Here is a 12,899-nt window from a genome sequence, read left to right on the forward strand (position 1 = left end):
GACTGCGAGAAGATCCAACCAGTCCATCCTCCAGGAAATAAAGCCCGACTGCTCACTGGAGGGAAGGAGACTAGAGACAAAGTTGAAGTTATTATTATTATTATTATTATTAACTTTATTTGTACCCCGCTAGCATCTCCCGAAGGACTCGATGCGGCTTACACAGGCCGAAGCCTCAAACACAATACAAAAGAAAACATATCACAACAATAAACAAAGCAAATCAAAACAATTAAGCAAAATAAACAACAATGACAATACATCAAGACACTATTAAAACTGGTTCGGCCGGCGCAGTGGGGTACAGGGTTAAAAGTGCTGAAATGGCAGGAGGAACGTAGGATTAAAGTGTGGTGTGCAGCAACATTTGTTGTGCTAAAGTGCTTCCAGGACTTGGGATGGGGATTCCTAGTTTGGGAAGGCACAACGGAACAGCCAAGTTTTTAAGTTCCTTTTGAAAACGGCTAGAGTGGGGGCCTGTCTGAGATCTTTTGGGAGGGCGTTCCAAAGTCTGGGGGCCGCCACGGAAAAGGCCCTGTCACGCGTCCCCACCAAGCGCGCTTGCGACGTGGGTGGGATCACGAGCAGGGCCTCTCCGGATGACCGTAACGAGCGTGTGGGTTCGTAGATGGTGATGCGGTCACGCAGGTAGGGTGGTCCCAAACCGTTCAGGGCTTTGTAGGTGAGCACCTGCACCTTGAATTGGGCTCGGAAGATGAATGGCAGCCAGTGGAGCTCCTTAAACAGAGGGGTAGACCTCTCTTGATAATGAGCTCCGGTTAGCATCCTGGCTGCTGCACGTTGGACCAATTGCAGTTTCCGGGCCGTCTTCAAGGGTAGCCCCACATAGAGCGCATTGCAGTAATCCATTCTAGAGGTGACCAAGGCGTGGACCACCCCGGCCAGATCAGCCTTCACGAGGTATGGTCGCAGTTGGCGCACAAGTCTCAGTTGCGCAAAAGCCCTCCCGGATACCGCCGACACCTGAGCTTCAAGTGTAAGCGAGGAATCCAAGAGGACGCCCAAACTGCGGACCTGTGGCTTCAGGGGGAGTGTAACCCCGTCCAACACAGGTAACCACCCTATACCCCGATTCGGTTTACGATCGACCAGGAGGACCTCTGTCTTGTCGGGATTGATCTTCAGCTTGTTCCTCCTCATCCAGATCGACACAGCGGCCAGGCACTCACCTAGCACCTGAGAAGCCTCCTTGGAATTAGGTGGAAAGGAGTAGTAGAGTTGTGTGTCATCTGCGTAGAGATGGCACCCAACTCCAAAACCCCGGATGACCTCTCCCAGCGGTTTCATGTAGATGTTAAAAAGCATGGGAGACAAAATAGAGCCTTGCGGGACCCCACAGGTCAAAGGCCAGGGGTCAGAGCAGGCATCTCCCAGCTTCACCATCTGAGTTCGTCCCTCCAGGAAGGACTGGAGCCACGACAGAACCGTGCCCCCAAGGCCCATCCCGGAGAGACGACCCAGAAGGATACCATGATCGATGGTATCGAAAGCCGCTGAGATGTCCAAGAGAACCAGCAGAGTCACACTCCCCCTGTCCAGTTCTCTGCGGAGGTCATCCACCAAGGCGACCAAGGCTGTCTCGGTGCCATGGCCAGGCCTGAAACCAGACTGTGACTGATCTAGGTAGTTGGTATCGTCTAGGAAACCCTGAAGCTGAGAGGCGACCACCCTCTCCAGCACCTTTCCCAAAAGTACTTTGAATGCCACATCATGAGGAGACAGCAAAGCCTAGAGAAGACAGTTATGCTGGGGAAAGTGGAAGGCAAAAGGAAGAGGGGCCGACCAAGGGCAAGATGGATGGATGGATGGCATCCTTGAAGTCACTGGACTGACCTTGAAGGAGCTGGGAGTGGTGACGGCCGACAGGGAGCTCTGGCATGGGCTGGTCCATGAGGTCACGAAGAGTCGGAAAAAGGAAGAGGGTCCGACCAAGGGCAAGATGGATGGATGGCATCCTTGAAGTGACTGGACTGACCTTGAAGGAGCTGGGGGTGGTGACGGCCGACAGGGAGCTCTGGCGTGGGCTGGTCCATGAGGTCACGAAGAGTCGGAAAAAGGAAGAGGGTCCGACCAAGGGCAAGATGGATGGATGGCATCCTTGAAGTGACTGGACTGACTTTGAAGGAGCTGGGGGTGGTGACGGCCGACAGGGAGCTCTGGCGTGGGCTGGTCCATGACGTCACGAAGAGTTGGAGACGACTGAATGAATGAACAACAACAATCTGTTCATGGATTTCTATTGAGAGTTGTCTGGACATTACTGCTTTGGATTTCCTGCAAGCTTACTGGACATTACTGTTTCATTTTGGCTTTTTTCCCTTTGGACTTCAATCTATTTTATATTCATCATTCAATAAAAAGGATTCTATTTTTCCTAAACCAAGGTGTGGTGTATGACAAGAGGGCCCTGTTTCCAGCTCTGGAGTGCCACACTTGCACCCCGTGAGCACTGACTAGGTTTTGCTCTAACTGCAGATCTGCCACAAATGGCAATGACTTGCCTGGCGTCCAGGGGTTGTGTGGTCAGCCAAGGTGACACAGCCGCTGAGTCGAGCCTTTGCTGGACCAGCCTTTGTAACGGTGCTCATGTTGTTGCCCATTCCCCCCAGCTCCAGCCCCTGGCCAGAAAAGGGGTCGCCCGCGTAAAGGGGTCCTTGTGCCAAAGGAGCCGGATGGAGAAGAAGAGGAGGAGGAGGAAGAGGAAGAAGAGGAGGAGGAGGAGGATGACATTGTGGACGCAGGCGCCATCGACGACCCCAAAGGTATGGACCCCCCCCCCAAAAAAAAATTGTAAAATATGATCTTCCTGAGAAGAGGTAAAAACTCATTTGAGTGAATCTTCTCTTTGGTGGTAAATATCCACATGTCCTTATGCAAGGCAGTTAGGTTTCTCAGTGGTGAGACTGATATACCTGGATGTCTCTTTGAACTGTTAGGGACAAAGGCATGCCAATGCACAAGAAACAGCAGAGTTTCAGAAGTGTTCTTTTCAGTTGCCCCAAAACATCTACTCTCCCTTAATACATCTTGGTTTAAATCATGCTCTCATGAGACAACAAAAGTGGTCTTCAATAAAAATAACATACTGTATATACTCAAAGATAAGCCAAGTTTTCAGCCTTTTTTTGAGCTGAAAAAGCCTCCCTTGGCTTATATTAGGGTCAAGGCCAGGCAACAGTTTATATTCGAGTATATACGATTGTTGTTTTACTCACAGACTTGATGTATTCAGCTTATAGATACTTTGCATTGAAGATAGAATTGAAGTACAGGGTTAGTCAAAATGCATAGGCCAATAAGCCATTCAATTGAATGGCTTATTGGCCTATGCATTTTGACTAACCCTGTAGTTTCTCTATGCAGATAACACAGGGCATCTTTCTCATAATCTTAATAGTCCAAAATCTAAAACATCTCTAATGGAGTCTGTACAGTCTGAGAGTCTAATGGTGTTCTGAAGTCTAAAAATGGAATCTGAGCTCTGAATAATCCCAGATCTGATCACACGGTCTGTAGCTCCTCCCACAGCATAGAGTTAAGGAAAGCTGCATAGCAACACACCCAAGTCTGTATAGTCTGAGAGTCTAACGGTGTTCTAAAGTCTAAAAACGGAGTCTGAGCTCTGAATAATCCCAGATCTGATCACATGGTCTGTAGCCCCTCCCACAACATAGAGTTAAGGAAAGCTGCATAGCAACACACGCAAGTCTGTAGAGTCTGAGAGTCTAATGGTGTTCTGAAGTCTAAAAATGGAGTCTGAGATCTGAATAATCCCAGATCTGACCACACGGTCTGTAGCCCCTCCCACAACATAGAGTTAAGGAAAGCTGCATAGCAACACACACAAGTCTGTAGAGTCTGAGAGTCTAATGGTGTTCTGAAGTCTAAAAACGGAGTCTGAGATCTGAATAATCCCAGATCTGACCACACGGTCTGTAGCCCCTCCCACAACATAGAGTTAAGGAAAGCTGCATAGCAACACACGCAAGTCTGTAGAGTCTGAGAGTCTAATGGTGTTCTGAAGTCTAAAAACGGAGTCTGAGATCTGAATAATCCCAGATCTGACCACACGGTCTGTAGCCCCTCCCACAACATAGAGTTAAGGAAAGCTGCATAGCAACACACGCAAGTCTGTAGAGTCTGAGAGTCTAATGGTGTTCTGAAGTCTAAAAACGGAGTCTGAGATCTGAATAATCCCAGATCTGACCACACGGTCTGTAGCCCCTCCCACAACATAGAGTTAAGGAAAGCTGCATAGCAACACACGCAAGTCTGTACAGTCTGAAAATCTAATTGTGTTCCGAACTCTAAAAATGGAGTCTGAGATCTGAATAATCCCAGATCTGATCACACGGTCTGTAGCTCCTCCCACAACATAGACTTAAGGAAAGCTACATAGCAACACACGCAAGTCTGTACAGTCTGAGAGTCTAACGGTGTTCTGAAGTCTAAAAATGGAGTCTGAGATCTGAATAATCCCAGATCTGATCACATGGTTTGTAGTCCCTCCCATGACATAGAGATAAGGAAAGTTGCATAGCAACACACCGAAGTTTGTACAGTCTGAGAGTCTAACGATGTTCCGAAGTCTAAAAACAGTCTGAGATCTGAATAATCCCAGATCTGACCACATGGTCTGTAGTCCCTCCGACAACATAGAGTTAAGGAAAACTGCATAGCAACACACACAAGTCTGTAGAGTCTGAGAGTCTAATGGTGTTCTGAAGTCTAAAAACGGAGTCTGAGATTGGAATAATCCCAGATCTGACCACATGGTCTGTAGTCCCTCCGACAACATAGAGTTAAGGAAAACTGCATAGCAACACACACAAGTCTGTAGAGTCTGAGAGTCTAATGGTGTTCTGAAGTCTAAAAACGGAGTCTGAGATTGGAATAATCCCAGATCTGACCACATGGTCTGTAGTCCCTCCGACAACATAGAGTTAAGGAAAACTGCATACCATTATAGACTTACAATATAGTAAACGATATGAATTATAGACATAACAAATAATTAATATAGGAGGCTTGTAGAAGGTAGCTATTTCCAGCAAACCCGGCCCCCCACTCTTGGTCCCCCTTTCCTCCCTGCATCCCTCCCCCCCCCCCCCCCCGCCTTTCAGCTCTGCTTCCCTTCCGTCTTTTGGGGCTGCAGGCGACAGCGACTACAACCCGTCGGAGGACGAGCCCAAGGGGTCCCGCCTGCCCCGGCCCAGCTGCCGGACCCTGCCCTCCTCCAGCCAGGAGCAGCGCCTGCGCCGCCGACCAGGGAGGCCCCGCAAACACCCGCGCCTGGAGGGCCCCCCTCCGCACCAGCAACCGCAGCCACAGCAACAGGAGGGTAAGTGGGAAGCAGTGTACCCCTCCCTCACCCCGAGCCCAAGGGGGCGGCCAGTGCTGGGCACACGCACACGGGGCCCTGGGAGACCGGGATCTGACCGGAGAGCCCCCCAGGTGAAGCTGGCAAGTCCCACTCTTGTTATAGAGCAGGAATTTAGGGGGTCTTTGCCAGGAGCCAGAGACCAATCAGACTCTTTAAAGAGGTCTTTTTCCCTGGCGAGACAGAGAGAAGCACCCAATCCCTGATTTTTCCCAATAAAAGGTCTCACCAAGTGGAAGGAAGTGCCACTAAGATGTTTATTAGTGACTCAGCTGAAAAGGATGCAGAGCGGCAATCATTCACCAAGCAGAGCATGTGGTTACAGAAGTAAAGGCCATTTTTATAGAAAATACAGAGTTGTGAGTTTCAAAATTCCCACTCCCGCCTCCCGCCCAGCTTGTAGGGGATTGGCTGACTCGCAAACAGCTAGGAGGAGGCTTGGCCATCCCCCATTCGTCAGGGCCAATCGCAGGGCTTTCACGGGGCGCCAGAGCCTATCAGGAGGCTCCTGCTATCTCGACGCTCTAGCGAATCAGAAGGGAGGGAGGCGGGATGAAGGGAGACAATGCATTCTTGAGTGGATTATGGAGTTTTAATGTCCTTAGGCTTATCGAGTCTGGGGATCGGCCTTCCAGAGAAGCCACTTTATTGTCCTGAGATGGGTCTGTGATAAGCATTGATGGCTTAATCCAGGTTTTCCTCTTACAATCAGATAAGGCACAAAGGGGAAACTTTTGTGAATGTCCTTAGTAGAAAGATTTGAAAGAAAAACGGCTTGGAGGAAAAAAGGACTTTCCTAAGGTCATATTCCCCTCATTGTTATATGATTAAAAAGTCTGCCAAACGGGAATCCTAATGGTGGCCCAACTCCGAAGTCAAAAGGATTTCCTTGACTATTGCCCATGCAAAAAATGTCCAAAGAGAAGGGTCTTTTCATGATCGCTGATTGCTTTTCCAGAGGCAGGGCAGCTTCCTTGTAGACTTCCCCCAAGGAGAGGGGAATGGGGCAAAAGGGTCAGGGCAAGGTCAGATTCATGAAGGGAAATATAGAAATACAGGAGAAAATATGAAAATACAGAAATCATAATACAGAGAGTAAACCCAACTACCTTCCTCCAGTGTCCATAGTCCATATTATTCATAGGAAGGTCCATAAAAAGAAATATATCCATGAGGGGGAAAGAGAGTCCCTTGTTTGTGAGATGGGGGACACTCAGGAACCCAGGTGTGACTCAAGTGGGAAAATTCAAATACTTCTGTGGCATGATTTTCAGTAATAAATTGGTTACCTTCTGCTGTAAACATATGAAAATAGGGCATAAAGTCTTGATCAAATGATACACACCAAAGTGACCAAGGCTTAACCCTGATTATCCAGCCTGGCGTCCTTGCCCTTAGCAAAACTATAAGTTACTATCTCTTATTGGGGGGGGGGGGGTCATGTTTGACTTCACTCTCTCTCAGCCTCAGGGAAGGACAATGGGGTGACCCACCACTGAACTCATCTGACCAGCAAAGCCCCAGGGTGGCCATAAAGCAGCTCAAAGCGCATCCTATAGGTCCACACTGACCCTATGGCAGCGTAGATTGTCAAAAATGTTAAAGATTAACTAGATATTTTTGATTACAAAAGTGTGAGTCAAGCACTGAAAGAGTGAGTAGGCCGAAGCCTGTGAGAGTCAGTGGGCCAAAGCTAGTGTCGTCCTGAGGAGTGTGAGGTAAACCTCTGTGTGAGAGAAGCCTCGTGTGAGAAAGCTCCAGTGTGAAGGCTGCTCCATGCCGAGCTATGATGTACTTCTTGATTCGTATTATGGAAACCTAGTTCTTGTAAATAGTGCTGGGCACATACACACGGGGCCCTGGGAGACCAGGATCTGGCCGGAGAGCTAGTGGGCCAAAGCTAGTGTCGTCCTGAGGAGTGTGAGGTAAACCTCTGTGTGAGAGAAGCCTCCTAGAATCCTAGAATCCTAGAGTTGGAAGAGACCTCCTGGGCCATCATCCAGTCCAACCCCATTCTGCCAAGAAGCAGGAACATTGCATTCAAATCACCCCGACAGATGGCCATCCAGCCTCTGTTTAAAAGCCCCCAAAGAAGGAGCCTCCACCACACTCCGGGGCAGAGAGTTCCACTGCTGAACGGCTCTCACAGTCAGGAAGTTCTTCCTCATGTTCTCTTGTAGTTTGAAGCCATTGTTCCCTTGCGTCCTAGTCTCCAGGGAAGCAGAAAACAAGCTTGCTCCCTCCTCCTCCCTGTGGATTCCTCTCACCTATTTATACATGGCTATCATATCTCCTCTCAGCCTTCTCTTCTTCAGGCTAAACAGGCCCAGCTCCTTAAGCCGCTCCTCATAGGGCTTGTTCTCCAGACCCTTGATCCTTTGAGTCACCCTCTTCTGGACACATTCCAGCTTGTCAATATCTCTTGAATTGTGGTGCCCAGAATTAGGTCTATAGGTCTGACCCTATAAAGCAGTTCCAAAGATCACACTATGACAGCGTAGATTTTCAAAAATGTTAAAGATTAACGAGGTATTTTTGAGTACAAAAGTGTGAGTCAAGCACTGAAAGAGTGAGTAGGCCGAAGCCTGTGAGAGTCAGTGGGCCAAAGCTAGTGTCGTCCTGAGGAGTGTGAGGTAAACCTCTGTGTGAGAGAAGCCTCGTGTGAGAAAGCTTCAGTGTGAAGGCTGCTGCATGCCAAGCTATGATGTACTTCTTGATTCGTATTATGCAAACCTTGTTTTTCTAAATAGTGCAACCACGTTATTTCACAACAAAGAAAAGCCCCCAAAGGAAGAGGCAACATTGCCTCTTCAGCCAGGATGATTTTTTAAAAGCCAATTAGATTTTGGCCTGCGTCAAGAGGAGCCTAGTGTCTAGATCTAGGGAAGTCCTGCTCCCCATGCTCTATTCCACCTTGGTCAGACCACACCTGGAATATTGTGTCCAATTCTGGGCCCCACAATTCAAGAGAGATATTGACAAGCTGGAATTTGTCCAGAGAAAGAGGGTGACTAAAATGATCAAGGGTCTGGAGAACAAGCCCTATGAGAAGCGGCTTAAGGAGCTGGGCATGTTTAGTCTGAAGAAGAGAAGGCTGAGAGGAGACATGATAGCCATGTATAATAAATATGTGAGAGGAAGCCACAGGGAGGAGGAGGGAGCAAGCTTCCTTTCTGCTTCCCTGGAGACTAGGACGCAATGGAACAATGGCTTCAAACTACAAGAGAGGAGATTCCATCTGAACACGAGGAAGAACTTCCTGACTGTGAGAGCCGTTCAGCAGTGGAACTCTCTGCCCCAGAGGGAGTGTGGTGGAGGCTCCTTCTTTGGAGGCTTTTAAGCAGAGGCTGGATGGCCATCTGTTGGGGGTGCTTTGATGGTGCTTTTCCTGCACGAAGGTTGGACTAGGTAGCCTAGGTGGTCTCTTCCAACTCTATGTTTTTGTGGTTCTCCTAGATAAGCACTGATGTTTGTTTACATTGTGCAGGTGGCAAAGTGGAGCCGGTGGTCTCCTCCCAGTGTGGCCCCCAGGGAGTCCCCGAGGTGGCCGCCTCCTCCTCCTCCTCCTCCTCGGACCCAGTGCCTCTGGGGGACGCGGGCCTCGCGGAGCCCATTGTGAGCCAGTCGGACTCGGAGAACAGAGATCCGGCCTCCCCAGAGGAGGAAGAGGAGCCCGAAGCACTGCTGCCCCGGAGGCGCGGGCGGCCCTCCCACCGCTTCCTGGGCAAGAAGTACCGCAAGTACCTGGGGAAAAGGTGAGCGGATGGGTGTGCGAAGAAGCGGGTGGCCCAAGTGTGGACAAGAGAACGGGGACCAATGGGGACAAAGGCCTGGAGACTACGGATGCCTTTGAGAGGCAGTTTAAGTCACCAGGAATGTTGGGTTGGGGCAGGAGAGCCTTGCTCAGGTATTGGGAAGGGGTGTCCGTGGTTGCATTGTACGCCAGAGACTTGGACACAATGCAGCCATGGATTCAAATGGCAGAAAGAGCATTCCCACCTGAACATTTCAGAAAAATTACTGCTGCCTGGGTGTCCAGTGGAGTCTCCTTCCTTGGAGGTTTTTAAACAGATGCTGGAAGGCCATTCGTCGAGGGTGCTTCGATTGTATCTTCCTCCCATTGCAAAAGGAGTAGTGATGATGATAATACACTTTATTTTTATTTATTTATTTGTTTGTTTACAGTATTTCTATTCTTCCCTTCTCACCCCGCAGGGGACTCATGGTGGATTACAATGTGCATATTCATGGCAAACATTCAATGCCATAGACACACAACATATATTGGGATTGTGGCACAGCTGGCTGAGTGTCAGCTGCATTAAGATCACTCTGACCAAAAGGTCATGAGTTCGAAGCCAGCCCGGGTTGGAGTGGGTTTCCAACCAATTGTGTGTAGCCTGTTGTCGACCTTTGCAACCCGAAAGACAGTTGCATCTGTCAAGTAGGAAAATTAGGTACCACCTTAAAGTGTGGGGAGGCTAAATTAACTGATTTATGAGGCCATAAAGAAGACTCCAGCAAAGCACTCCAGCAAAAGCATGCGGGGAATGCGGAAGTGCTTCATCAGCGTCGCAGTGGGTTTCCAACCAAATGTGTAGCCTGTTGTTGACCTTTGCAACCCAAAAGACAGTTGCATCTCTCAAGGAGGAAAATTAGGTACCACCTTAAAAAGTGTGGGGAGGCTAAATTAACTGATTTATGAGGCCATAAAGAAGACTCCAGCAAAGCACTCCAGCGGGGAAGCATGCGGGGAATGCGGAAGTGCTTCCTCAGCCCGGGTTGGAGTGGGTTTCCTATCAATTGTGTGTAGCCTGTTGTCGACCTTTGCAACCCGAAAGACAGTTGCATCTGTCAAGGAGGAAAATTAGGTACCACCTTAAAGTGTGGGGAGGCTAAATTAACCGATTTATGAGGCCATAAAGAAGACTCCAGCAAAAGCATTCCAGCGGGGAAGCATGCGGGGAATGCGGAAGTACTTCATTAGCGTCGCAGATGGATGATGAAAGCGACAGCTCCCCTGGTGGCCAGAAAAAGTTAAATAGCCTCTGTGTATGTCTGTATATGTTTGTATGTCAAAAATTGGCATTGAATGTTTGCCATATATGTGTACACTGTAATCCGCCCTGAGTCCCCTGCGGGGTGAGGAGAAGGGCGGAATAGAAAAGCTGAAAATAAATACATAAATAAATAAACAAACATGAAAGCATTATGCTCTCACCAACATGAAAGCATTGCGATGACCTTTCCCTGAGCTGGTTTCTCGTCTACCAGCCAGGCGAGAATTCCACCTGACACACAAATCAAGGCAAGCTTTCCGGGTCAGGTCACTGTCAAGGCTTTCTGTACTTTCAGTATCATCTTCCCTCTGTCTATGCCTATATATGTTGTATGTCAATATTGGCATTGAATGTTTGCCATATATGTGTACACTGTAATCCGCCCTGAGTCCCCTGCGGGGTGAGGAGAAAGGCGGAATAGAAAAGCTGTAAATAAATACATAAATAAATAGACAGTCAGAGGGTATTTAACATTCCAGCTTTTCATGAGGGTATTCTGGCCACCAGGGGAGCCGTCGCTTCACCCTCCATTTGTGACACTGATGAAGTACTTCCTCATTCTTTTGCATGCTTGCTTGAGATTTTTATGGCCTTGTAAATGTGTTAAATTAGCCTCCCCGCATAAGCAGTACCTAAACCTTCCAATTTAGCCTCTGATGGGATCTCCTTCCCTGGAGGTCTTTGAAGAGAGGCTGGTCGGGTATCTGTCAAGAGGGATTTGATGTTGCCTTCCTGCTGGGCATGATAAGGGGGCTGGACTGGGTGGCCCCTGGGGATGACCTTTTGCTGAGCGCCCTTGGGCCCCTCCTCCTCCTCCTTCCAGGTACGGCTACAAGTCGTCGAAGCCCCTCCTGCGGCCCTTCCTCTGCCGGATCTGCGGCTCCCGCTTCCTGACGCAGGAGGACCTGCGCTTCCACGTGGGCTCCCACGAGGCCGGGGACCCCCAGCTCTTCCGGTGCCTCCAGTGCAGCTACCGCTCCCGCCGCTGGTCCTCCCTGAAGGTGTGACCCTTCCGTCCTTCTCTCCCCAAGGCCTTCGGGGTTGGATTGGGGGTCTCACTCGTGGTTTGGGCCATAGACGTTGCCGCATTCGTTTCTTGCAACACAAAATAAGGAGAGGGGGAAACAAATGGGAGGAGCTGGGAATTAAAATTGTGTGACATGGTGTAATTCTTTTACAATAGTGGAATGCAAATTTCCCCAGTAATAGGGGGGAAAGGATGGGTATTAATCAGAGAACGAAATGAGAATCAACAGCCACAGACCCCTACCTAATATTATTGTTGCCTGCCATAGCATTGCACTTACTGTATATACTCGAGTATAAGCCTACTATTGTGTATTGTGTATGTATTGTGTATGTTATTTCTACTCCTTATTTAGTGCACTAAGCATAATATGATAACAGACTACACCCTGAAGAAGATAATTATTCGAAACAAGGATAACATACCGGGAGACCTTGTAGAGATTTTGTTGCCTAAGAAAGACTTTATTGCCTAAGAAGAATTCCTTGAGACTGTCTTGCCAAAAGAAGAATTCTTTTGAAGATAAAGATAGAGACTTTTGAATTCTTTCACTGAAATCCGACTTCAGGAAAGGATGGACTTTATTATCTTTAGTCTGTTGTTTATTTTTCTATGTTGACATGATAATCTACATTTATTTATAATGTGCTGACAACATTCTTGTTAAATGCTATAAAGTCGCAGACAAGTTATTCCAATAGAGAGCATAAAATCTTGATTTAGATTACTTTCTTGAGAGCCTTATAAGATATACATACATACATTTTTGTTCTATGTCATTATAGATACTTGTGCATTGTTTGCTATACTCGAGTATAAGCCTAGTTTTTCAGTCTTTTTTTAGGCTGAAAAAGTCTCCCCCGGCTTATACTCGAGTCAATATTATTTATTATTTTACTTTGTTGTTGTTGTTATTATTATTATTACATTTATTATTTTGTTGTTGTTGTTGTTATTACATTTATTATTTTACCGTATTGTTGTTATTACGTTTATTATTTTACTCTATTATTATTGTTACATTTATTATTTTAACGTATTGTTATTATTACGTTTATTATTTTACTCTATTATTGTTATTTTTCTCTATTTATTCTTATTGGAGGACGTGTAAGCATATTTACATTGAAGAAAGTTAGAATAATAGTTCAATCAGAGTTGGACAGTCTTATCTTGAATTACGGTTTTTATGTAAATGTTCAAAAACATTTAACCTACCCATGCCTAAATTAATATAATTTTATTGGTATCTATTTTTATTTTGAAACTTACCCGTAGCTGCTGCATTTCCCACCCTCGGCTTAGACTCGAGTCAATACATTTCCCCAGTTTTTTGTGGTAAAATTAGGTGCCTCGGCTTATATTCGGGTCGGCTTATACTCAAGTATATACGGTAATTCCCGGGCCCCAT

The 12,899-nt window shown here is 47.4% G+C and overlaps 1 protein-coding gene across 3 annotated transcripts in view; it reads left to right on the forward strand.

Moving 5' to 3' along the window:
* The window catches only part of ZNF335 (zinc finger protein 335), a 66,891-nt gene that overhangs the window by 14,754 nt on the left and 39,238 nt on the right, over nucleotides 1-12,899 (forward strand). For all 3 annotated transcript variants that reach the window (XM_067468335.1, XM_067468333.1, XM_067468334.1), the window contains exons 6-9: nucleotides 2,631-2,783; nucleotides 5,177-5,362; nucleotides 8,889-9,156; nucleotides 11,285-11,462. In XM_067468335.1, the coding sequence (XP_067324436.1) occupies nucleotides 2,631-2,783; nucleotides 5,177-5,362; nucleotides 8,889-9,156; nucleotides 11,285-11,462 (785 nt within the window). The remainder of the gene's footprint in view (nucleotides 1-2,630; nucleotides 2,784-5,176; nucleotides 5,363-8,888; nucleotides 9,157-11,284; nucleotides 11,463-12,899) is intronic.

Source organism: Anolis sagrei, chromosome 4 (assembly GCF_037176765.1).
Source record: "Anolis sagrei isolate rAnoSag1 chromosome 4, rAnoSag1.mat, whole genome shotgun sequence".
Lineage (NCBI taxonomy): Eukaryota > Metazoa > Chordata > Lepidosauria > Squamata > Dactyloidae > Anolis > Anolis sagrei.